Source organism: Abramis brama, assembly GCF_963993115.1.
Source record: "Abramis brama genome assembly, chromosome: 16".
Classification (NCBI taxonomy): domain Eukaryota; kingdom Metazoa; phylum Chordata; class Actinopteri; order Cypriniformes; family Leuciscidae; genus Abramis; species Abramis brama.
In genome coordinates, this window is record NC_139978.1 from 29,212,158 (window position 1) to 29,238,968 (window position 26,811).

The following is a 26,811-nucleotide window of genomic DNA, read 5'->3' on the forward strand; positions in this document are numbered from 1 at the left end:
ACATATCTTTGAAACCGCAATAATAATAATTATAATGACAATGATAATGATGATAATAAAAACACCTCAGAGCCAGTTGACCTTGTTGAACTCATAACTGGTGAAATATGTAATGCCACATCTGTGCCACATCTCAAGGATCAAAGTAAAATTATTTTTGTTGTAATTCCATTAGTTAAACACTAGATGTCAAACACGGCCACGAAATAAACACACGTTCTTTACGGAAGTATCGCGAGTTTCTCTCAGACGTGAACTTCCTGAAACAGTTGTTTGGATAATGGCGGACCGTCAAATCTAGCCAACGGCCGTCCTAACTTATCATTAAAGCCGGGAAACATACACCGAAAGGCGGGTAGCAGATACAATAAACTTTTAGGTAAGTATTAACCAATCACATTCTGACCTGGACGCTTAACGAAAGACAACCTGATCCCAGAAACGCAAAAAAGTTTGTTAGCGAGCTTTAATGGTTTAGCCGGTTAGCAGCAGCTGTTAGCGATAACTTTCGTCAGAGAATTTAAAATCATAGGCCTACAATTTCGTTGTAATATTGTGAAACTCTCTGAGGTACATAATTATTGTTTCAAGTAGACGTCGAGTCGGTTGTTTGGTTGATTTAGTTCGCTGTTGGATTTCTCCTCAGTAAGGTAGTTCGCGTGAAGTTGTAACGTTATTTGTGTGATTGACACTTAGGCTATAACTTACGTCAACTGTATTTCTTTATATACTTATTTCATATGAATGTTTTCTTGTCTCATAATTTTTGTTTGTTTGCTAGAGCAATGTAGTTCTGATTCTGTATTCATATAAAGGTCTATATGCTTATGTTGCTCTTCAACTGTAATGTATGTTCGTATTTTCTTATATCCTTTTTGTCCACTTAAGTTATGTTGTATGTGTTTTTTTTTAGCAAAGCTCTAGCAATGTAGAGTATATGTATTATGCGATCGGACAATTTGTGAGTCCCTTAGAAGCGTCCGCTTGATATTTTATCCTGGTTTTGAATGCGATGTCAGCTGATCTCTCAGCTGATGCTGCTGATCTGTCATGTTGTTTCCCTTTCCCTTTAATTCAGAGTAATGCCCATGAATAGTTGTTGAGAGGCTAATCAATTTCAGTAATTAGCTGTGTTGATTCCAGAATCTATCTAACGCTGTGGACATAAGTGTGAATATAAGTGCTGTGAGTTAGATTTGTATAATGATTTATGAACTGGTAGTTTAATAAGTCAAGACTTTGAGCTCACCTTTTTTGTACTCGGTCTGGGTGCAGGTAGAGGTGACAGAATCGCCAGATGTCCGATGTGTCCAGCTGGCCAGAAGACAAGGTGGACTTATGTCTCTCTGAATAAAGCTGCTGGAAAGTGAGTCCTGGTCCATTATGTGTTAAGCATGAAATGCATCCTTCTCTTTAGTCTTGTTAATTAGTATTATTTATCATTTGTTTACATGTGAGCAGTTTTTAAATGAAACTATAATCTCATAACTGTCGAGTGCTGTGCATACAAGGTTAGATGAAGTTTCAATTCCCAAAATGTGATATGAAATTGAATCAGGAAGAGAATATTATTTTTCTGGTGTTTGTTTTTATTACACATTTTTAGAAAGTGATGTTGAAGTGTATTATATTTGTGAGTAGCTGAATAGAGAGGATATGGATGAGAATGGTGGGTCTTTTATGGGTAAATCAAAGGATGTTTTGTGCTTTTCTTGGCAGTTATTTTGCCCATTTTGTACTTTGAGGCGAGTAAAGCTTTGATTCTTTTGCAGTGCTTATTTTGTTCGTTTTAACAAGTGTTGATTAGTTCAAAAGGAATCAGATCATAATGTCGTTTCTGTCAGTATCTCCAGTCCAAAGCATGTTGTTTTAACATGGATAGAACCAAGTCCCTGTTTTATTTATTTTTCCTCTCTCGATGGTCTGTTTCACTGGTTCATTGTTCATAACAATGCGAAAGAAAAGACTTATTGCTGCCTCTGTTTCATTGCGACTTTAACAAACATGCAAAGAAAGAGCATGAAATGTGTACAAGGTTTAAATAAAGGGTAGCAGTGACAGATCTTTTCTTCTGTATTTTATTTGCACACCCCAGTGTAGCATAATTAAAAAACAAAAATGTAAGGCAAGGGCTTGGTATACGTGTTGATTGGATGTTGAGATGTGCATTATAAAGTGGAGCCGTATGATGAACACAAACTTGCAGGGTTGGGGATTAAGTGGACTAAATGATTGGAGAAGTCCTGCACACTTCACCAGAGAGAAGTGTGTGTTTTTCACTGGAAGGTCCTGTTATGACATTTTAATTAAACAATACAAGGTCAAAAAAATTTAATGTATGCAGAATTGCAGATGAATCGTTCACAATAAGGTCTATAATATGCATTTAGAATTTAATGCTGACTTTAAAGTGTTGTTGTTTTCCTCATTCCAGACACATTTGGTATCTCCGTTACCTCATTCAGTGCTGTTAGAGAAGTGGTAGAGCGTGTTTAAATGCCTCTTCACCTCTGTTTTCCAGCATAGGTCTGAAAATACATGTAGGCCTCTGAGATATGTCTTATGCATGCTTTATTAATACTATATAATTTAAGGTTCTGAGCAGAGGGTGTGATTTCAGTGTCCCTTTGGAATACTTAGTGCGAGTTGTTGCAGTGCTTCAGACAGTCTGCACAAAACACTTTTCTTTTTTTTTACTCTAGAATAGACCATTGAATCTGTTTGCTCTGGGGACGTTCGAGGACAGGGACACAGTGTTATAAGGGTAGTGCTTGGAGGAAGACCGGGTGATTCAGATGACTTGAAAAGCTCGGAGACCATCATATGTCTGGCCTTCAGGCAATCTAACAAATTGTACACCATTACTTCAACCCTCGCTTTGATGAAAAAACTGAGACGTTTGGGTGAGACTTTAAAACCTAATAGTGATGTGCTTTGATCAATCCATCTTAGTAACAATCAGTTAAACTTGTGGTTTGGCCAAATATAATTTAGCACAAAGAGTACTGTCAATGAAGTCATGTGTTTTAGTGATAATCTTAGCAATAAGCCATTGCCAAAGAAAACAATATTTGACGGCAGATGTTGACAAGACAATTTCTTCTCTCACATTGTTTGCCTGTCCCCCCCCCCCCCCCCCCCCCTCCTCTCAGGTTGGCATAGCGATGTGGAGTCGCTTGCGAAGTGAGGCGGGGCCGTCAGCCTCGGTCTCTTCCCAGCCTGCCCTTGCTGGGCAAGACAACAGGAGAGGTTCGTCCAACTATGTAATTCTATACTTTAAACATCAATGTGAGCATATTTGCGTGATTTCTTATGTTAATGTTTTTCTCTCAACAGAGATATCTCAAGCCTGGAACAGTCTAAATCAGACCAAAGCTGCCGTGAGTATTTCTTAACCCGTGTTTCAGGTTCTGACCTACTTATGATGCCAAAACAGATACATTGTTACATAGACTTTGTCATGTGTAATTCAGTAAGTGCAATTATAAGTAGCTGTTCATAAATAAATGAAAAAGTAAGATTCAGTGATATACTCTGTAGGGCTGGGCGTGGTGATATGATGAAATTATCGTATATTGACAATGTCTCATTAGTATCGCGATGTCGATTCTAACAGTCAGTTACCAGATGATCATCGATAATCTCGGGGAAAAATGACAGCTATATTTCACATAGCCCCATAATTACCGTACACATATTTATTCACATGCAATAGCATGAATTATATGTTTTCAATAGACTAGTAGTTAGTAGGGTTAGGAATAGAAAACAGTTCTCCTCATGAAACAAAATTCATTTCAAGCACAAATTTGATAAGAGCAATGTGTAAATTATTTGCAACACTAACATAACAGCAAAGCTACTGTTTTATGTAAGTTTAAGCTCAAACTAACCAAAGTAAAACGTAAAACTTTTAACGTTTCAATAATTAAATTAAACTAACTGAATCGCAAGCTATCAATTAGATAAAGTGCAGCCAAACTCAACGTGATGTGTGTTTACATTGTTTGGCGGCAGTGTTGTCTCCGGCGGGGGTGGGGCTCGAGTAGACGATATAATTGAATAGCGCGATATTTTGTAAGACGATTTACTATCTGTAGCATTATCCCCACAAGAACTGTTGACTCAATGGCTAATTGTGGTCTTGTCTCAGTTACGACACATTGAGAATCGTCTGGAGGCTGCACCAGGCACTGGAGTGCTTCTGGACTCAGTGCTAGACACAAAGAAAGCATCTGTTAGTGGCGGTCGGAAAATAAGCCGCAGAGGTAAGACAGTCACATCCTCTGGAACACATATAGAGGAAATTCACTAGAGAATATTATACATCCATGCTTTTAATGTCACCTAATATATATTATTGTACTAGATCAGTATGTATGTTTTGTGGAATGGTATATTTTTGTTTGTTTTTAATTTATATGTGGTCATAATTTAGTTTATTTAATTTGCAGTTAATTTTTTTAATGGTACATTTTTAAAAGCCATTTATTATTTAAATTAGCTTCGCTTATTCTGTTAATGAAGATACATGAACATTTAGTACATACACTGTTTTTGATTTATTTCAAGTCATATATGACTAAAAGTAAAGGCTTGGAATTCAGTGATTCATACAGTATGTTAATTTACTAACAGCTTTATGAGTTTTTAGTGATTCATCAAAAGAATTGATACTAATCTTAATGTTGACATTAATGTTTTTAATTGTTGTACAGTAATACAATATTTTTGTATATACCTCATATTTGATAATAAGAATATTGTACTTTTAAAATTCTGTTGTCACAATGCATGACTATTGAAGTGAACTACAGCAAAATGTATAAAGTTATTTCTAAAAAAATTTAAAATACTTTCATATATATATATATATATATATATATATATATACACACACACACCCCTTTATTTATTTCTTTAATATATGTATGTATATATAAAATGGTACAACATTCTTCAAAGTTTTGCCTCTTCCATTGTTTACGTGTCTTCTATGTATTTACTACAGATGGTCATCGTGCGGAGGAAAGTGGATCCAAATCCAGAACACGGAGTCGGCGCAGTCCAGACAAAAGTTCCCGCAGTCCCTTGAGGAACAGCACTCTGGACAGTAATGCCAGGAAACCCAGCGGCGTGGAGTTCAGAGAGCCACTCGCTTCATTCAGGTAAAATCTGCAAACTAATTAATGTGTTAAAGCTGAAGTTTGTAATAGCAAACAGAACTGAAAAAAAAAAGTTTTTTGATGCTACACATTGGGTGCAGCTCGAATGGACCCTTTTCACAGACTGTGATGACACGTTTCCACAGTTATCAACATAAACAACACAGTTATCAAAGTAATATAACACAAACTAACGCTGCTGCTATGGTGTTTCTGATACAACAGCTGAGGGAGTGATGGCAAATATGACATCTTTCTCTCTTCTGACCAATTTAATCAGTCTCTCGATGCTATCATGGATTTTTGCTTTTGCTTTTGGAGCAAATGGGAATACAGAAATTATATTGCTGTCATCTGCCATTCACCACTATAGAAGTTTACCCAACTATGACGAATTCCGCTTCTGAGAACCCCCGTAAATGTGAAAAGGGTCCATTGAAGTAGTTTAGAATGGGGAAAAATTAGTTCATTCATTTTTTGAAAAAAAAAAAAAAATTGTTAAAGGAAATAGATTAAAATATTTGTTTTGGTAATAACTTCATTATTTGGTTACAGCATGTCTGATTGATAAAGGAATGAAAGTTATGAGCAGACTATGGAGTATGCTGAGGTCAATGAGTGCAGGTTTTGTGTCTGAAGGTTAAGTTTGCTATTTGATCTTCTCATACAAGACATTTGAACAAGGAACCATCATTTTGGCTTCAGTAACTTCAGCACACATGTAGCTGATACTTCCCTTTACAGGCCTACTTTTTCTGTTGCCATCTGAGTTGTTGTATACATGACTTCTAGTCTCGTGATCTTCAGTTTAAACGGAATCATGTCTTTCTTTTATAGGGAAGCATCTCCACTGCCAATGTCCCAGACCCACTCTGAACCAGAAGCCCATTCGTTACCAACAGAGGTGGCCATTACTCAGCCTGACTTTGCTTTAAGCCAGCTGGTCTATCAGCGTGACACCCGAGACATGCAGACTGCAGACCTGGACAGCCTGTGCTCCTCGGCTGTAGACAGCACATCTGTACGCTACCTGAACGATCTGTCTGCTCTCAATGCCATTCACCAACCCGATCAAGCAACACCAGGGTCAGAAGTCAGGCCCAGAACACACTTACAGGCTGAGACATCCCAGACGTCCCTGAGGTCCAGCCCGGGTTCAATCGCATCCTCACAACGGTTGGAGAACCTGCGACGACGGCAACCTGATGAAAAGCTGGAGAAGCTGAAAGAGAGAATCCGCAGACAGAGGGAACATCTGGAAGAGACGGAGGACAGAAACAAGCTGCTGGGATACCTGGAGCAACCTGTGGGTATTGAGGCAGCAGGACACGGTACCACAGTTCCTACTGCTAAAGTCCGGAAAGTGGCCCCCGCCCCTCCTGCACCCATTTATAAAGGTAAGCTGACTCCAGAGAGAAAAGATGACCCCCCTTGTGTTGGACTAGTAACTGTGTAGTAGTAAGTTCAGACCCGATAAGGGCTATCACCATTGTGCCCTTGAGCAAGGCACTTAACCTCAGGTTGCTCCAGTTCTACAGTCCCAGTAATAGTTGTTTTCTAAGATACTCAATATAAAAGCATCCGTTAAATGTTTTATGAGGTTGTTGAGTGAGAAGAGGCTTACTTCTGTGTTTTCTAGGCTTCAACCCCATTGAGACCAAGATTCGCACACCTGATGGGAAAGTGTGGGCAGAGGACGACTTCCAGAACTTAAGCAGGGAAATATACAAAGACCTGACGCACCAGCTCACAGGTATACATGGTGTTCCAGACTGTTATTTTATATTTCGTCTCATTTGTTAACATGAACATAACAATGAATAATGCTTTGGTAACCCTTTACAATAAGATCCACATTAGTTATAATGTAGTTTGCATTATCTAATTTATTAATTAACAATAAGCAATACATTTCTTACATTATACATTTTTGTTAACGTTAGTTAATGTTGTTTATTGCTAGCACATGGTAGCTCAGGACCATTAAATAACATTAATAGATACAACTTTTGATTTTGATAATGTATTAGTCAATTGAAATGAACATTAACTGAGATTAAAAAATGCTATAGAAGTATTTTCATTGTTAGTTCTTGTTAACTAATGTAGTTAACAAATGCAAACTTATTGTTAAGTCTTACCAATACTTCTAAAGCAAAGTGGTATAATTAAGGTACCCACAAAAATGTTACAGTATCGTGATCATAAACAGCTCACTGGATCTTAATCACTCGTGCTATAATTATGTTTTGTGATTTGAGTCTTCCTCTTTATTTCAGCCTAATAGCAGATTAGTGAATGGGGCATTTATTTATTTGGAATTAAAATGTTAATCCATTTGATGTGACGGAGCTCAAATGTTTTTTACTGCCCATTGCAAGCCCTCTGAGTCATGAAGCATGAGTAATGAACAGGAATTAGGACAGCATCACTGTTTTAACTGCCACTGAATGCAGCTCACAGAGTTCATGTTTCTCTACTGGATTGCAGTATGGTCAAAAAGCATGTTTAATCCAAACCGCTCTTGGACGCTGACTTACATGCTCCTAACTGGCTCAGAGTTTCCAGGCGTACTGCCACAGCTATAGTTACAAGTTTTCATGTCAGCCCTGACTGTTCTTAGGAGTTTTCTTCAAGGTTATTGGGAAGGATTGCATCAGTTTGCTCCACAGTTCCTTAGAAAATCATTATGGAACAAGCTCATTAGTATACATAACAATGCTGCTTATTCCCTGTTGGCATGCAATAGATTTGAGTTGCTATCATTAAAGAGGCCATATGGTACAAATTTGTTGCATTTCTTTTCCTGAAAGTCCATTTTAGTTATTTTATCATTATATGTAAAGATTCTTATTTCACAAAAATGGAATTTAGTTTTAGATGTAAATTTTCCACCCTCTGTCTGTTCCTTGTTTTCAATTGACTTAAACAGATCGAAACATGCAGTTTGAACTTATTCATGGGAATCGATCAAATCTTAATGCTCTCATACCTGTGAGACATGAAATTAACGTAATGAAAGTTTTTATAAAACTATCTATTATCTAACTATCTACTAATCTATTATAGATCAGTGGGTAATATGTGCATGGTTGTGAGTGTAATGTGATGAACAGCATTGTTATTTTTTTCGTATGATTTATATACTATATTTTTTATTAATATTTTGAATTTGCTTTTATTTTTATGCTTTGTTTCATTTTAATTTTTAGTAATTTTAAGCGTTTTTGTCATTTATCTTAGTTTATTTAAATATTACTATTTAGGTTTAATTTTTTTTCTTCAGTTTTTAGTTTTAGTTCAGATTTAGTTTGATTTATTTCCAGTAAGTAATTTTAGTGCTTCAACTTAAACTTTTTTCAGTTAGTTGCCAAAGCAACATTTCTAATTTTATTCTTCTTCAACTTTCTAAAGTTTTACTTCTAATATTTATGTTTTATTTCGTTTCAACTTTATTTCAGTTAGCATGTTTTTAATAGTTTTAGTTAACAATAATAACCATGATGAACAGTGATTAACTCTGTCTTTTCACAGCAGAGAGCACAAAGCCAAAGCAGAGGCCTGGAGAGCGAGAGAGGGTAAAAGAGAAGAAACCATCAAAGCCTGTTAGGAAAGTACACAGATCTTCCTCTGCACCAGATTCAAATGTTAAACCAGGTCTGAATTCTCTTTTACTTTCTCACTGTCTGTCTTTTGGACACTGTGTGTCTCTCAAGCAAACAACTGTAGCTTATCTAAGCAAATGATATTGAAATTCAACATCTGAATGCACATATAATGGTCATATAATTGTAGTTTTGCATATGAAGATCACAATCTGCTCTGAAAATGTGCAAATGTTCCACTCAACACACATACATGCCCACAAACTGTCCTGGCAGCCTGTGTGATCCTCTCTTGACCTGCCAGCGTTACTGTGCCCTGTTCTCTGCGGGGCTTTCTTGGAAACAGGCATGTGTTAATGTCTGTCTGCAAGCACAAGCTAAGTCTCTTATCTCCACAGAAATTTCTAGAATGTGTAGCATGCAGATTAACAGGATTGCTGTGACGCTGACGCAGAAATGCTTGACAATGCTCTAAGCCGTTGTGGCCTCGCTGACAGCTGGAGAGGTGTCACTCTTGTCACGACTAAATAGAAAAGTGACATCTGACTCCTCCTTCCACCCCTCCACTAGTTTACCCTGTGCAGCCCTAACTTCAGAAATAGATGTCTGAAGTCTGTTAGTTCTTCTCACGTTGTCTCTCTTAGTTTAACACAACCCAAGTGAAGGCTGCTTCTAGTTATACAAGCTAGATTTTTGCTTTCAAGCTAGATGTTGCATTCTGCAATGTTTTGGAGTGCAATGCCAAACACAATTCAAGTACATTAGCCGCGTTTCCATTACAGATTTGCGACAAAAACATAATTTCTCGCAATAAGACATTCCAAAAATCATGGCAACGGATGTTGATAGGTTTATGTATATTGCAGCCACCGCACTAGCCATTATTTTTAATCGAAGTAGACATAGGTGTGTTATCCAAGCATTAATGGCAAGAAAAGCCGCTTATACTTGTGAGCGGCACGTATGAGGTGTTTCTTTGTGTTTCTCCCTCCTGTCTGCTTCAAGGTCTTGATAAATTGTGGCATTTCTTTGTTGTTTAGAATCCAGTGTTTCCGTAATTCTTTTGTCTTTTATGAGTTTAATAAAGAACTCTGTCTCGTCTTCTGTCCAAACATACCGCGTCATCTTTAAAGAATGATTGAGTTTTACGTGCGCCAGGTAACCTGTAGATGCAAAACAAACTTTCCATTGCAGTTTTGCAAAATATTCCTTTTTCAAATTGCCTGAAAACGGCAATAAGCGGTAAACTTTGGCAAAATTTACATGTTTCCATTGGGCTTAATTTCAATTCGCAGTTTCAATTTGCGCAATTGAAGGGTAATGGAAACACGGCTATTGAGGTGCTGCATGCAGACATTAGCGTTAACTGTCAGTTGTCACTTTCAAGCAAACCTACTGTCAAGCAAACAGTTTGATGAGAACAGTTAAACTTTTGTCATTTTTATAAGTGGCTACTTAATACTCTGGTGTAATGGTACAGACATTTGAAGGTAACTCTTTCCCCCCTAATACAGGGCTCAAGAGTAAGGATTTTATCCTCCTGGCCCAGTTGGACCAGTCGTTCAGATTTTTTATTTGCCCTTTTCACTGGGCCTGCCATTTTTTTTTTTTAAGTATATTTTATTTTTAGCAACATATTTTATGTGGCAGAAATAATATTAAACATTTTATGCCACATAAAATATGTTGCTAAAAAATGTGTTTATTTATTTATATATGTCACATTTAAATTTCATTACAAAATAAACTACTACAAATAAATAATAATAAATCATTTTTAAATTTACATTTTTAGCAATAAATTATGCCTGCTCTATACATGACTTATGATATGATAACTATACTTTAGGGAATTTAAAGCATGCTGTCATTCTTCGTCAGCAGTTATATTTGGCTTTTAAACTATTTTGATAAAGGTGGCAGCATTAAGGTTTGTTTTTTAGTTTTTTTTTATTTATTTAAATTTGTTGTTTTTCAAAATGAAACCATATTCTGCTGCAAATTAATATAGAGTATTTTGATTTTATCCACCTGGATTTGATTGGATTGTGAAATATGGGCATTGGTTAATATTGTTCCCTTTTCATGTGGTGTTGAGTACGTCAACATAAAAGCCCTGTTTTTGAGGCTGAGAAATATATCTTGATACCATTTGTATTCTTTATAATACCATGCACAGATGAATCATGCATCGTATAACCAGAGAACTCATTTAATAAAGTAAATAATGTCAATTTTAAATTGCTATCTGTGTTACATTAAATGCGAGTGGGGGGTTTTCTCTGGAGAAAGATCATTAAATATCTGTGCGAATGTGATTCAGAGCAGCTATTCTGTCTCTTTATTATTAGTTACTTTTGTCACACTTTCCTCTCTGCCTTAATCACATCTGGTTAAAAAAAAAAAGTACAAATTAATTATTGGAACAACTGTTAGTCTCAAGGCATCTGCGTAACCTGTCTCCATAGCGATCAGCACGTCATCATGGCGAGATGGGCAAAAGCTGGTGAAGATGATGCTGGGGCCGCCGCCACGGTTACACAGAGAGCCTCGGGCGCAGTCCTCGGAGACACAGATGAGAACAGGTGAGAGGGTGAGATATCTGCCAGGCTCTGCTCCTGTCACCATGCAGACAGTTTAGAGCTCGGCCACATCACAAACCAAACTTAAAATATCTGTATTTATTTAGCCTTAAATGTCACAAGATACCTGGTTTTTGGCTTCTCATATTTTGGATACCCAACCAAATGTTCTTGAGGTGTTTTAAATGAGTTTAATGGCAACTGTTATTAAATACCACATTGTTGAGAAGTGCTAGTCTTCCAGCAGCTAGTGCTCCAAGTGTCAGGTCTATTAATAAATAAAGATTCAGACAGCCTCCCCACATTGGTAAACTTTGCTGCCCAGTGACCGTAATGAATAGGGTTCGACTTGGTGTTTCTGACTCACTGCACAAGCCGACCTGATTTCTTTCACAGTCCTGCTGCCATCCACACATGCAGGGATGGACCCAGACTTTATACAGCCACTCCAGTATTGATTTATTGGACTGCAGAGACGGAAATGTTCAATTCCAAATTGATTTAAACATTATATGCAAGCAACCGCTGAAGAGGATGTTTTTCCAGTTCAGACATGGGTTACAGGGCATGTGGCATAAAATTTGTGTTTAGGTGGCTTAAAAAAAAAAAAAGAAAGAAAAAAAGATTGATTAAAACAGAAGACATACTTTAACTGTTACTGTATTTAAGCACTGTGCTAAGATGTTTGTAATGTTACAAAAAAATCTATTTCAATTAAATATTCTTTGGAATAAATAAATGGTTTCCACAAAACATATTAAACAGCAAAATCCGTCCCAACACTGACTACGTTTGCAAGCTGTCAATATTCGGGTTATGGTCGGGTTAAGGTCACTATTTGGGTTTCTGAAACATTCGAAATAACCCGTTTACATGCGTGAGTAGAGAGAGTTACTCCTGTATACATGGAATTTGTAATCAATTGGCAATATCACGGTTAGCGTCTGGACGTACGGACAACCTTAAGACGCAATATGCGTCATTTCCGATTCTTCTTCCTGTATCCAAAGACAACAACAGCAGCAGCACGCGGATAATGAATAGTTCGGGGCAGATAGCGATCGCCTTTGTTTGCGCTTTCCTCCTCGCTCCAAAAGTGTGGTGCTGTGCTGCGTCTCGCCATGTTTACCTCTACTTCTTGTTTACTTCCGGTATACTGCACGTGGGTTTTTGTATGTGCCGTCTCTACTCAAAAGACCAAGATTCCTTGCGAATAGAACATGCGCAGAACACAAATCAATGTTCCTTTTGATGGGGATATGCCGATACGCGTCTACATGACCAAATATTCAGGTTAGAAAAGGGGTACCCCAGGGATCATATCCGGGTTTTTAAAAACCGGGATATGAGCATATTCGGGTTTTTGCCGGTGTTTACATGGCCGTGCGCGACCGGGTTATTGCTAATATTCCGGTTTTGAACGGGTTATTGGCTGCATGTAAACGTAGTCATTGATAGTAAGAAATGTTTCTTGAGCACCAAATCAGCAAATTAAAATGATTTCTGAAGGATCATGTGACACTGAAGACTGAAAATGCAGCGTTGCTATGATAGACATCAATTACATTTTAAAATATATTAAAATATAATTATATGTAATATATATTTAACATATTTGGAAATATAATAATAAACTGTTCTTTTAAGTTGTAATATTTCACAATACCGTTTTTACTGATTTTGATCAAATAAATGCAGACCTGATGAGCACAAGAGACTTATTACTGAATTAAACTGAATTATTCCAAACATTTGACGGTTGTTTAGACATGTGTAATAATCTCATATGTCGTCTCTCTTTTTCATCGTCCACTGTTTTCCTCTCTATCTTTTCCTGCAGGCCCTGTCCCCCGTTCCAGCTCTGATCCTCGTCTTGAGCGTAGCCGGCGTTCAAGGCCCAGCAGTGTGGAAAGACATCGCAATCATGTCCTTCGGGATGAGCCAGCTGGACCCTCCAGATGTGCAGGGGATGATAGAAGAAAGCCTCCCAGCACAGACCTCCTCTCAGCTGACATCCAGGGAATCCTAGATGACCTTCAATTGGAGGAGGGCATCAGCAGAAGGGCGGAAGCGTCCAGCTCCAGAGTTCATGCCTCGACCCGAGCTTCCCGAAGTGCCAGCCCCGCCAAGACTACCAAGAGAGTAGAGTCTTTTGAGAAGCCTGTGCTAAAGAAACGGCACTATGACTCAGAAGCTGTGCGAATGTATATTGCTCAAAAGCAGGAAGAACGGAAAAAACGGCAAGCGGAGGAGAAGAGAGCTCAGAGGGAGGAGGAAGAGAACAAGAATAAACGCTTACAGGAGCTTTACAGGAGACAACGAGCAGGGGCTGCAAAGGGCCCGGTCGCACCTGAAGCTCCAATTAAGAAGCGGCTCCAGGAAACATACACCAAACTGCTGCTGGAACAGACTCAGCTCATAGGCGATATTAATGGTGCTGACATAACAAACATAGGCCAGCAGGTAAACCTTTTTTGAACACTTTTTTTTGCAGTTAAACATCTTGTTGAAGTTGTTATATTTCATAACATTAATTATATTATAGTATTTTTTATTATAGTATATAATTATGAATTAATAATATTTTTTTTATTTAGGTGATCAAATTTACACTACCATGATAAGTTGTAATAATATTGCACAAGAGCATAATAGACTTACCGTCCTTAAACTTTTGAATGGTAGTGTAAATAAAACATTTAATTTCAGTCATTTTAGTTCAGTTAAAAGTCTCTTTTGCTGTCTTTGTATTAGGCTGTATGAAATAAATATCACGTTTTTATTTACCATTGGACACCCTGGTGTCTAGATATTGGCTAAGTCCATATTGATTGCCCACTCTTGTAAGTTTTTTTGTTGTTGTGACATTGCAGTCGAGACCAGTATACCAGCCGTCTGGAGAGTCTGATAAAGAAAACAAAAGACATGATCGACCTCAAAGTGCCACCTCCAGCAGTGATCTGTCCCTCACGGAGCACCGGCAGCCTCCTTTCTCCAGGTAAACACACATGCACACGCACACAGAATCCCATTACATCATGTGTGTCATAATGTAATGTTTGGTTTTTCATCTAGAAAACCCTGAAATTGTTAGCTGTTGTTTCCACCGAAGAGCTTCCTTTTTTGGTGTTTATCTGTTCTAAGCGCTGAACAGATTAATAAAATATCCGCTTTCCCTATATGGGAAGTCGTTTATATTCCCTTACACTGAAATGCTCTTATTTCAAGTAGTTCTGTAAGAACAGATTAATCCGTCAGCTCAGTGCTTAGTGACAAGTGTTTGTTGCTTGCCTGTATCGGTTTCCATGGCCACTTTTAGGTGCATGTAGTTGGTGGTGTCTGCTGCATGTTAAGTTTGTGGACACTGGGACGTTCCTAAAAATGGAGAAAAACTGAATCCTTAAACTAATGAATTATTTTGGTAAAATTACATGAAGGTATGCTTTATGCAGTGTGTGAATTTTAAGATATACATTTTCAAAGGTTTTTGTAATGTATTTTTATTATTCATTAGTGGCAGTCTTTTTTTTCTTTTTTTTTTTCTTTTTAGGTCATCTGGTAATTATACTTCAATAATCTGTTGTCTTGTATTGTTTATGTAGGAATGAGTTGGGATTTGCAGGATCACCCTGGCTTCAATCCGACCAGCGCAGTCCCGCTCTGAGGGTCAGCAGCTCTTTACCGCCCCCTTCTGGTCAAATCTTCTCTCAACTGTTAGAACTTGATCCAGAACCTTCACTACCTAACAGAGAGTCCCGAACTGCACATGCGTCGTTGTCCTCAGCCACAGGCCGCAAAATGAGCCGTATTGAGGCTCTTAAGGCCACCGCTGCCTCTCTTTCTAGCCGTATTGAGAGCGAGGCACGCAAGCTAGCCGGTGCTGGAATAAACTACGGTTGCAGCAAGGATATGGGCACAGGTCTTTTAATCCCTACCGATGACCGCTGGGCTAAACCTGTCAGTCCACCAGTCAGAGAGAATCCGACGGAGACTGATGACCTGGTCGAGAGGATTGAAAGACTGCTTGCTGAGGGTCAAAGCACCTATGATGAGGCCCTACCAGGTGTGGGCAACATGCACGGCTTTAGGGAGAGGGTGGAGACTTGGAACAAACAAACACCTGCGTCCTCCGGCCTCCCTTTTAGAAACGTACGTAAGACCCCTTCTCCTCCAAAGCCTGTCGTTCAGGAAGCTGAGCTGGACTCCAGCGGAGGTTCTATCAGCGAGGGTCCTCTGCTGAGTGAGGGCAGTATGTCTGACGAAGACCTGCAAGAGCTGCCCAAATCCAGACTGAGAACCACAGGATACAGTGCAGCCCATTTGAATGGAGACAGTTTGAACCCAATTTCACGCTTTCAGAAAGAGGCAGAGAAGCACCTTCCTTATAGTTCGGCTAGTCTGGTACAAGGAGGAAGCAAAGGACCGTGGGAAGAACTGGCCAAGGGAAGCCCACACAGTGTTATTAATATATTTACAAAGAACATGAGTTACGGCAAAGGTGAGACATTTTTAAACATTTGACCTGTGTTAACATGGCCAAAAATACAGTAAAAACAGTAATGATGTGAAATGACTGCATTCTATAATAATACACATAGAAATGTCATTTATTCCTTTGATGGCAAAGCTGAATTTTAGCAGCCATTACTTCGGTCTTCATTGTCACATGAGCCTTCAGAAAACATTCTTATATGCTGATTTGGTGCTCAAGAAACATTTATTATTATCAATGTTGAAACTGTATGTGCTGCTTAATATTTTGTCACTTTTGATCAACTGAATGCATCCTTGCTAAATAACAATATTAATTTCTTTAAAAATTCCTGTACAATCTTACAGACCCCTGAGCTTTTGAATGTTAGTGTATATATTCATTGCATATATTTGTTTGTGTAGCGTTTGAGGAGAGGGGAGGTAAGAGTTCTCCAGCTCTCCGCGCTGTTCTGTCTGGTACCAGCTCATTGGATGGCATGGTCTATGAAGATGACTTTGTTTCCTCACGTGGCAGTAGCCAATCAGCACCCAAGAGAAGTCCCAATGGGCTCAGGTAAAACAAAATAATTTTAATGCTCAGAAGATCACTGCCTTGTGTATATATAAATGGATGAAGAGGGTGAAGTTAACAATTTTTAGTAATCAGCCTGAAGAGGGCAGTGTTGCTCTATCATCATACCAGCCCTTACTCCCATTTCATAAGCTCCATGTAGAATCATAATATGGTATACTGTCCATATCTGTGTGTATATTAGTTATATAATATCTGATGCCTTCTCTCCACAGTAATGGCCATGGTCGGTTCAGTCCTTTAGACGAGTTGCTAAGTGGGAGATCTGCATACAGTAACAGAGCTGGAGAGAGATCTCAGCGTTCACCAGCTCTCACACCCCTCTCCTCTCCGCACTCAACCAGCTCAAGCAGCAAGAGAGGTCAGATATATTATAGAGGGCCACATCATGTGATCTTGAGGGTGATGCAGTGTGAAATGAGTTTCTGTTCTCTGTGTACATTCCTATAGGGATTTCAGAAATACTGGTACTTAGGAACTAGTCTTTCAACAGTATCTGGAGTACTGACTCAATTTCACTGATGTTGGTTTTGAACAGACATTTTTGTATCATGATTATAGTGCAAATTTTATCTCTGTGTACATTCCTACAGCCTCAGAAAGGAGCCCGCTGGAAGGACATAGAAACACTTCCTCTGCAGTCTCCGATCTCCCTGCTGAGGGCTTCAAGAAGAGTGGCTCAGAGAAAGCATCCAGTCGCAGCTCTCACAGGAGCGTGGACACAGAGAGCACACTGGGGGGCGCCTCAGTCCACTCCAACCATAGGTAGGGCCTGTTAAAGTCAGTTTGAAACAAAAGTTGCAATAGTCTTTTTTCCCCTATTGTGATCTATATACAAGTGAAATGGTTTTTTGAACAAGAAAAAAATTATGGCAGGACTTGATTATTCAATTGGGAAATAAAAAATAAGTGATGTGCACAAATAAATCATTTATAATAAATACTACAATATTCCATAAAAAAAAAAAAAAAGATTAGTCAATTTTGATTTCTTGGTGACTTTAAACACATTGAGTCCCCGATATCACTGTTTTTTCAGTCTTTGCTCAGGGGTCAAAAGAGGTATGATACTGTTTGCGAACATTCTGACACTGCCCACGCTTGCGTTTAGATAAACATTCAAATGTGGGATGCTCACTCAATAACAAAATAAACAAAAAGAAATTACAACAATAAGGAAAGAGCAGTTAAGAAAGCATTTGATCCATGGGGAATAAGGATGTGGAAATGTTTGCACCAGCTTTACAATTCATCACTCTATTCAAGTTGTCAAGTCATGTTTGTTTATAGATATAGTTGCACAGAAAAAAACAGTGTTAGTCACAGACTTATAAGCACTACAAAATTATAATTACAACTTCATTTTCCACTATGAAGTAGTTATCTGGTGTGTTAATATCTGGTGACTTAACTCACCAGACTCAAAAAGTAATGAACTACAGAAGTGGAAGTTCGAAGGCGTTTACTAGCCGCACAAAGCTTTCTTAAAAGTTTGGTTTGGTGAGCTGTTTCTTCTTTTGGCCAGATTTTGTTGGAAATGAAGTCACACCAGTTTTGATTTCACCTTTAGGGATTTTCTGTTGCTTAGCTGGCCTGTCACTGATAAAAATGTATACTTGAAGCCACCATAGTTTGAATAAAAACATCTGCCGCATGTACCTGTTGCATGTACCTTCATGCTAGTCTTTTTTATTTTAATTTACTAGACCAGTCATCTTTCATTGCCATTCTGCTGTTCAGCAAGTTACCGGACATGAACTCGGACATTCTGAGCACAGACCGGAAATATCTTTAAATGCAATATCCTTGCTGTTCCTGTTTATCATAATTATTAGAGCCCAGTGGAGCCAGTGTCAATATTAGTGCTGCTGAATATCAGGTGGAGGGTAGAAGTGTTCGGCCTGCTGTTGCCCTTCTGAAACGAGGTAGGAGGCAACGTGCAGGCACACACTGGCTCTTTTGTTCAGTTGGTTATCTGCGCCGCAGGTCAGGCTCATTGCCAAGCAGATATTTCCCTCTAGTGTGACATTCGAACCTCCCTGTGGCATTTGTTAAAGCCTGTGAGTCAGATTCCCCTCATGCCTTCCTGTCTTTTCAGCATTCAGAGGGCCGTATGTGGTCTCTGGATGGGTTTATCCAGCAGCAGAGTTTGAACTGGATTCATTTAAGTTACTCCTATCATCAGCACACTTCTCTGACATAATTTCCATCCACAGTAGCACAAAATCCTTATTGTTCAGTGTTATTGGACTATTGGAGGTTTAGATGGTCATTGTATAGTGCTGTGCACAATTCAACTCAAGATGCTTACCTTTTAGATTAACTTTTAATGAAAATGTCTTGTTCTAATCTCGGCTGAATCATTTTGTTTGTTGAAAAAATATTAAAAGCAATTATAAAAAATATAAGAAACAATTATTAAAATGTATTGATGTATTCAAATACTTTTTTTTTAATTGTCAATAAATAATAATAATTATTATTATTATTATTATTTATTTTCCTCTCTCTATTTTGTTTCATTAGTCATTTTGGCTCTGAGGGAAAGAAATCTCCCCAAAGCCCTGGTCCGACTCCTGCCGCTTGTTCTCCAGCCAGCTCTCGTTCTTCCCGGTTGTCTCCAGGTGACCGTATCCCAATCAGAGAATCTGCTCAAGGCTCTGGCTCCCCTCACACAGCTCTTCCCAGTTCCTCCTCATCCTCCTCTTCAGCTGCCAGGGCTAAATCCAACCCCTCACCCCATACTCAAAGCCCAGGAAGAACAGAGCATAGGACTGCAGGTAAACTGACTTTGTCTAGATTTTTGTAAGCAACTGCAATGCTGAAGAAGTCTGCTCTGATAATGGAGAATTTTAGTTCAGAATTGGAATTGTTGGAATTGTTTGATTTACTCTGCTGTGTCCCCAGGTTCAGCGGAGCTCCAGTTTGCTCCAGGGGTCCTGCAGCAGCGCCTGTCTGCTGAGTTCAATTACCTGGACGCAGTGGAGGAGTCAATGCGACAGCTCAGTGATGTGGAGAGAGTGAGAGGGGTGTCTCTCGCTCAGCAAGAAACCGTCTCGCTCGCTCAGATTCTTAAGGTGAAGTTCTAAATCTGCTAAAGCAATTATCTGAACTTCTGTGGTCATGTGGCCATGTATTTGAGGGTGACCTTTAACCTTTGACTCTTGCAGTCCCAGCAGCAGAGGCATGAACGTGACCTGTACCTGCTGAGGATGAAGGCAGAGCAGGAAGCCCTCGAAACACAACGGCAGCTGGAAGAAAGCAGACAGAAAGCTGCTCGGGTATTTACACCACAATATGCTAATAGTTTAAGACCTTTGTTGAGGTCATGTCATATCAGAATTTGGTTTTTAGGATAAAAAGCTGTTTGTATGATAACGTCATGAGATGAGGACTTAAAAGGGAAAGGGTGATAAAATCTAAATCTAATTCAGACCAAGTTAAAAATGGCAGTTTTTAGTTAAATGATTTGTATCTGCACAGACATATTTTGTGACATGCTTGTGTTTGATTCAAGGCCCATGCAGAGCTGCAGGAGAGTTTGTTCCATTCTCAACAGCAGGCGTTAGGAGGTTTGCATGAGACCACAAATAAGATGATCAGCCAGCAAGCTGAGGCTGCACGCCACACAGCTGAAACGGCACGACACATTAAAGAGGTGAGCTAAATTTTGGGGTACAGGAAACCAATTCACAGATGCATTTTGATTTTTTTTCTCAAATGAGTCCGGATTGATGGTCTCTCTCTCTTCCCCTGTAGATGACTGAGCTGGCTCGTTCACAGATTGCGGGAGCGCTAAGTGTTCCTGGACCCTCTATCACTAGCCCTTATGACCAACAGAGACAGCACAACCGCAGTTTGAAACAGCACCAGCCAGACCCCCACACGGACAGGTAACTGTCTTATTTATCTTCCTGTACTATGCCCGCTTCAGCTTGGTGCTAGATAAGGTTTTTTATTAATATAAATAATTCATTTCTAAACGAAAATGTCTATTTCATATTGTTCCAAAACTTATGTGAAAGTTTAAATATGCAAAAGTGCAGATGAGATATGAGAGCCACAGCAGGGGATTTGAAAAAAACATGGAGATGAGTAAATTATGACAGCATTTTTATTTTTGGGTGAACTATCATTTTAACTGTGCTTTCACTTTGCATTTTCTATAGTGAAAGATTTTTTCAAATTTGTCATATTAGTGATTGCTATCTATACATCAGTACTGATGCTGTTTTGGATCTTCTCCAGTAGCTGGAAGAATGAGCTGTCTCCTGAGAGACATCAGAGTCCGTCAGAGATCGAGACGCCACCAGACAGCCTCTCAGAGTCCATCCCTTCCAGGAGACCCACCATCAGGTAACGATGTGTACTTTTCTTTTGAGATGATTTTCCTTTTACAGCACAAATTAATGGTTTTATATGAACATAGAGTCGGTAAATGCTCGTTTTTGTCTCTTTATTAGTGGTGGTGGCAGCAGTAGTACCCAGTTGAGTCCACCTCGTTCCGATCAAAAGGAGAGGAGGACAGCAGGGAAAGACAGGAGCAGTAGTTCAGTGGAGGACCAGGCTCACACCGCTGCCGATGACTCCCTTTGCTCTGACAGTGTGCGCAGCCCGCTTGAAGAGAAAGGTAAAGCTCACATTTTTGAGGACATTCTGTCTGTCCAGTCTGTCTTGAGGAAATGTTAGTTATTTTGACCACTTCCTGTCTATTCTTCCAATCAGCAGACAGTGCCTCCATCGCCACAGAGTACTCTGTGAAGTTTGATGATTCGATGACAGAGGATGACATTGAAGAAAGATCTTTCCGCTCTCTTTTACCATCTGAAGCCCACCGTCGCGAATCACTGGACAGGAAGCCCATTCCTCGCCCTGAGTCTGATGATGATCACAGCCATGACAGATCCAGCCCTAGAGTGAGCTCAAAGGTAATTTCCTGTCAGCTCTCCTCATGCCACATGTCTCTGACTCCAGTTTTGTTCAGTATGAACGGACCTGTTGTGTTTCTTTCTGTTTGGTTGTCATAGTTGGAGGTTGTTTGTGTTTTCCTGGTGTGTTAAGAAGTATGTGATGGATACGTGACTCAGCCCTTGTGTTCTTGTGCCCCCTGCTCTGTTTCCTTATCACGGGATACACAGCAGGATGACAGCATGCCCTTCTCCAGCGGCCAGGACAGCTTCTCCAAGTTCACCATGGACTTGGTGCGTCAGTACATGAAGGAGGAGGAAGTTCGAGCTCAGCATCAGAGTTCTCTGTTGCGTCTGCGTCAGAAGGCCCTCCGAGAGAAGACCAAGACTGAACTGGCCTGGCTGGAACACCAAAAGAGGCAGGACAAACATTCATGTTAATTGAGTTAAATCAGGACCAGAGCATGTTTCGCGTTATGCCAATGTGCTCCCCTCAATCGCTCATGGCCCAAGCGAACGCTTTCATGACCGCGATCGCGCTCACTGGTAAAACGACGTTCCCATAAATCTCACCCCGACATTAAATTTATCTGTACTATACGTCTTTCTATTTAATGAATTTCTTGAATAAATGTCTCAATTACAGTAGCCCTATAGATAACAGTTATGATATTTGTGGCTTTAAAGCAATATTTTATAAAGCTATAAATAAACGTGACTTGACTGGATAATGCTGAATTGCAGAGCTCGTGCAAACATATCCACATCACTATGATCACATGATTTCTTAACTGCTGTTTTCTCACTAGGGGTGTGAATCATCACTGGTCTCACGATTCAATTAGATTACAATTATGTCAATGATTTGATTCGATATCACGATGAGTTACATCCTCAATTTTCACTATTACTGCACATGGCTACATTTTCATCAATGAATGCAAGCAGTCAGATATATGAACTCCGTAGAAACGATTAATTTCAACACCCCTGTTTCTCACCGCTGTCATTTTTCTTGGTATGTTTATTTTGTTATTGAGAGGAAAATGCTTGGCACATATTCATCTAAACTGTGCTCTCATCAGTGTGGACATCGGGATGTTTGTTTACAGTATAGTGCTGCGAAGGTATTTCAAACTTCTTTTTATCCATAAGCAAAAAATTTAAAAGAACTTCGCTTTTAGTATATCTCGCTAACTCAGTTTCTCCACACTCCCTTTCAATTTCTTCTCCTCCTTCGTTCCTAACTTTGATGTTTACTGTGCATTTAGGCTATGTGTAAGGTTCGCAACTCCATTAAAATATTATTTGAACTCCATAACCTTAGACGCATATTCTTCACATATTCTCGAACCAGCATATCACCGAGCATTCTGAGCGAGTGTCCCTGAGTGAACTGAGCAAGCAGAGCGCTTTGTTTACATGTTTTCATCAAAACCTAATAACTTGTACTGCCTCTGAAAGTTATGACTTTTTATTTAACCAAGGCTACACAGGTGGGGAGAAAATATTACTTCAGAAATATATATACACACACACACATATATATATATATATATATATATATATAATATACATACATATACACATATACATATATACATACAGGGCTCAACATTAAGCCTTTTATGTAATTGTCCGAGTTAAAAAGTTGCTTGTCCGGAATTTTTTTGTTTTGTAAATATAATTTATTTTGAAGCAATATTCTCATCAGTGTTCAATCAGCTTTGATATTTTTAAATATGCATATTGTTATATCTGCACCTTTAAAGGTGTGTGTGTGTATGCATGTATGTGTATATATATATATATATATATATATATATATATATATGTATGTGTGAAATATAATTTTTTTGCTAAATCTCATTCAAATAGAAACCCATACATTCAAAGACTGTATACTAGTGAACTATAGAGACATGCTATTCATCATCTTTCTTTTCCACCAGGCGTCTCAGAGATAAAGGCGAGGATGATAAGATGCCACCTCTTCGTAAGAAACAGAGAGGCCTGATAATGAAGCTACAGCAGGAACAGGTGACAACCATATGTGGAATTATGAGATTATTTCTAAGATAGACTTGTAAATGAATTTATATCAAGTTAAATGTTCATCAATTGTTGAAGTATTCAAATACTAGTCCTTGTGTACGGCACAGAAATAAAAACCCAAACTTTGCTGTATGGTTTGTCCCACAGGCAGAGATTAAACGGCTACAGGAGGCCAATAAAGCGGCGAGGAGAGAAAGACAGCTGCTCTTCAAACAGCAGGAGGAGATTGAGAGAATAAGACACACAACCCTTAAACTCAAAGAGCGGCTCAAGAGCGCTGAGGACACAAAGCTGGTCAGTCTTCTGAATGATTATTTTTATAGCAATAATATTTATTTATAATTCTTCTGAATAAAGACACAATGTACATTTCTCTGACTTTTTTTTTTTTAAATCAAACATCTGCAGTCACCTGTGTCAGGTGTAGCGGAGGAGTCAGCTCCGCCCAGTGTGATAGTGACAGACGCAGAGACCCGAAGTCCCTCCCCCATGTCTGTGTCAGGCAGCGAAACCAGCAGCATCATGCAGAAACTGAAAAAGATGCGCTCTCACATGGACGAGAAGTAAATACAACCTCACGCATGTTTCTTCTCTATCCTTCCATCTTATCCCTCTTCTGTCCTCTCAAGTGATGCATTGGTTTGTGAAGAAAATCAGAATTTTTTATCCATTTGATTATATTTATCAAACTTTAATGAAACTTTAAAAATGCATGAGTTTTGCAGTGCAAACTTCTTCCAAAAAGGTTAAACAAACAATGTATGTTTGGTGTGCTCAGGGGTGATTTCTTATCATTTATGACTGGCTAATACTACTAATAACATGTATTCATTTCCTTGAGGTTCATCTACAGCTTCCTGACTGTGTGACATTTTAAAGTGTTTATTTCTGTGTGTACAGTGTTTGGTTTGAACAGAAGTGTGCTCTATGTAGGAAAACACCCATCTCCCTTAATGATTGGAGGAATCTTTCAAGTCTAAATTGAGAGCAGCTTCCTTATGCCACTAGTTAACAGGAAGTACATTCTGACAGCCAGATTTCTGAAACAGTCAGCTGGTTATGAGGTTTCACTAATGCATTTCAAAAGCTCCACATGTTCTCTAAATTCTTTGTCCATTGTACGTGATCTCATTCTCCCATATTCAGCCACTCAAGCTTTGACAACAGGTTCTTGTTTAGTATTATATCTTGGCAACTGGTGAGGGTCGTCCCATTGTTTAAAAACTTCATAGTACTGGCACACATATTTTTGACCTGCGAATAAAATTGGTATACAGAGAGAAGGGGATTTTACCCTTGTCTGATTCAATCACTTTCTGTGTTGGGATTGGAGCACCATTCACACACTTCAAACTTTTTCTCACTCTGACTAATAGCATGATGATCTCTTTTGTATAACTTCCAGCTGTAATCATTCAGTGCTCATCCATATAAACAATTTATATGGCCAGCATAAATTAATACTACTGTTAAGTATATTTACAAAGATACCTCACAATTGTACTTGTAAATAAATATCCTATATCCTTAATTATTCTATATACAGTATACTTCCACACTTGCTCTATATAACTGTAAATACTTGTAAATGTACATAGTAGTATTTGGACTGCTTTGAATTTGATTATTTTAATAATAATTGTTTTTTTTAATTAAACACAAACTCACAAATATATGCATATATATTCATTACCCACCTTTTTACATTAGTAAGTGATTTTATTTTATTTTATTTAAGTGTTTATTTATTAGTTTTTTTGCAGTCACAGTAATGAGAATTGAGGATTTAAATTGTCATACTTTTAAATGTCTCAATATGAAAAAGAAATCTTAATTTTAATTTTGGGAAGATTGAAATATGAACTAGACATTTTGTGAGATTCCCCAGACTGCTGTTTGGAGCGAATACTTTTTTTTTACAGGCTGCTTTTCCAGGAAAGCTTGTAATTACCAAGGCCTTTCATCTTACTCGTAAAATGTTTTTTAAAGCATAGTGTCTTTGATCATTTTTGAAAGTTTGACTTTATGTTTTTATGTATGACGCTCACAGTAGTGGTTTAAGGATTTGCAGCACGTAGTTAAATGCTAACAGTCACTAACAGGTTGGTTTGTTTTTTGCTCATTAGTAAGAGGAAAATAAGGACACATTACATATGTTTACACTCAATCTCTCTCTCTCTCTCTCTCTCTCTCTCTCTCTCTCTCTGTGTCTGTCTCCATATTTGTGTTTCTTTTGTCTGTCTCTCTTCTCTTTTATTGTTTCATTCTTGCCAACTCTGCGCTTCTTGATATTTGACTGTCCTCTCCTCTCTTTCTTCCTTTGTTTTTAGACACTGTTCTCCTGTCCATTATTTCTTCTCTGTCTTTACGGCTCATCACTGGGCCTCTCTGTCTGTCTGTCTCCCAAAACTTCACCCCAAATTCCAGCTCTTTATCTACAGCCAGTTGGTCAGGTACAGTTACCCACAATCCTCCTCTACCCGCCCCTCCCCTCTCTCAGCACCTATTTCCCATGGAGCATGCTTTTGTTCATCCACTGCCACAGCTGGATGGGTGGGGGAATGTTTGGTGGGGATACAAGCAGGAAAAAAGGAATGCAGGGATGAATGGATGGATGAAAATGAACCAGCTACACCATGGTGAAATAAGCTGATTCTTTGGCTAAAGCAAGTTAAATATCAATCATAGTTATTTATCTGACTGGGGAAGATTATCTTTTATTTCTAATGACTCAATGTTTTACCGAAATCCTTCATGATTGGTTTTTGAGTCTATTTGTTGAACAGATACAGGCAAATCTCTTGAAATTGATTACCGTCGTCAATCCCAAAGCCAAAGATCAGACTTGTTTAAATCATGGTGGGTTAAATGAGTGAATTCTGGGTCCTTTGTTTTTTTGTCTCTGTGGTGTGATCCTGTCAAATCCAGTCTTTGCCTTGTTGCTAGTCTTGTATTAATATATATATATATATATGTATATAATTATGTATATGTATATATATACTATGTATATATATAATTTACATATGGTGAATCTCACGAAAATGTACACATTTCACCTCAAATTCAAATGGAAAACAATAAAATATATTTTGCATAGATGAAGCCTATTTTATGACCAGTAACGTTTTTTGCAGCATTTTCATGACATTTAATAACAAATTGCCACAATGCTTTCCTTTTTATTTTTATATTGTCATTTTTTTTATTTATTTTTTTTATATTAGATTGTCATTGCTGTAACAGCAAAAAAAAAAAGAAAAAAAAAAGTTAATTTATAGAAATAATGAGGAGGGGGGTAAATGAAGTAGCTTAATTGTCATGAAAATCACTATACAAATAGTGTTGATTATCCTAAAAAATAGGCTTCATTATCATTTTGCATTTATACTTTTTTTTCCCTGATTTTGTAGTTAAATACAATCTAGACAA

The 26,811-nt window shown here is 38.4% G+C and overlaps 1 protein-coding gene across 6 annotated transcripts in view; it reads left to right on the forward strand.

The window, feature by feature from the left end:
• Positions 1–238: 238 nt before the first annotated feature.
• cep350 (centrosomal protein 350) overlaps positions 239–26,811 on the forward strand; it is a 36,751-nt gene continuing 10,178 nt past the window's right edge. Inside the window, exons 1-29 of one of the 6 annotated variants that reach the window (XM_084087583.1) lie at positions 239–379; positions 1,276–1,366; positions 2,703–2,903; positions 3,153–3,249; positions 3,337–3,380; positions 4,154–4,268; positions 5,012–5,168; positions 6,003–6,562; positions 6,805–6,918; positions 8,703–8,822; positions 11,239–11,355; positions 13,193–13,815; positions 14,226–14,350; positions 14,955–15,850; positions 16,249–16,399; positions 16,633–16,778; positions 17,011–17,182; positions 18,944–19,197; positions 19,325–19,494; positions 19,588–19,698; positions 19,935–20,075; positions 20,177–20,310; positions 20,666–20,773; positions 20,881–21,047; positions 21,143–21,345; positions 21,556–21,743; positions 23,277–23,364; positions 23,527–23,673; positions 23,788–23,942. In XM_084087583.1, the coding sequence (XP_083943709.1) occupies positions 3,165–3,249; positions 3,337–3,380; positions 4,154–4,268; positions 5,012–5,168; positions 6,003–6,562; positions 6,805–6,918; positions 8,703–8,822; positions 11,239–11,355; positions 13,193–13,815; positions 14,226–14,350; positions 14,955–15,850; positions 16,249–16,399; positions 16,633–16,778; positions 17,011–17,182; positions 18,944–19,197; positions 19,325–19,494; positions 19,588–19,698; positions 19,935–20,075; positions 20,177–20,310; positions 20,666–20,773; positions 20,881–21,047; positions 21,143–21,345; positions 21,556–21,743; positions 23,277–23,364; positions 23,527–23,673; positions 23,788–23,942 (5,291 nt within the window). In that variant the 5' untranslated portion in view covers positions 239–379; positions 1,276–1,366; positions 2,703–2,903; positions 3,153–3,164. Of the gene's footprint in view, positions 380–1,275; positions 1,367–2,702; positions 2,904–3,152; positions 3,250–3,336; positions 3,381–4,153; positions 4,269–5,011; positions 5,169–6,002; positions 6,563–6,804; positions 6,919–8,699; positions 8,823–11,238; positions 11,356–13,192; positions 13,816–14,225; positions 14,351–14,954; positions 15,851–16,248; positions 16,400–16,632; positions 16,779–17,010; positions 17,183–18,943; positions 19,198–19,324; positions 19,495–19,587; positions 19,699–19,934; positions 20,076–20,176; positions 20,311–20,665; positions 20,774–20,880; positions 21,048–21,142; positions 21,346–21,555; positions 21,744–23,276; positions 23,365–23,526; positions 23,674–23,787; positions 23,943–26,811 lie in introns of all 6 variants that reach the window. The other 5 variants (XM_084087581.1, XM_084087585.1, XM_084087584.1 and 2 more) reach the window with 5 other exon arrangements.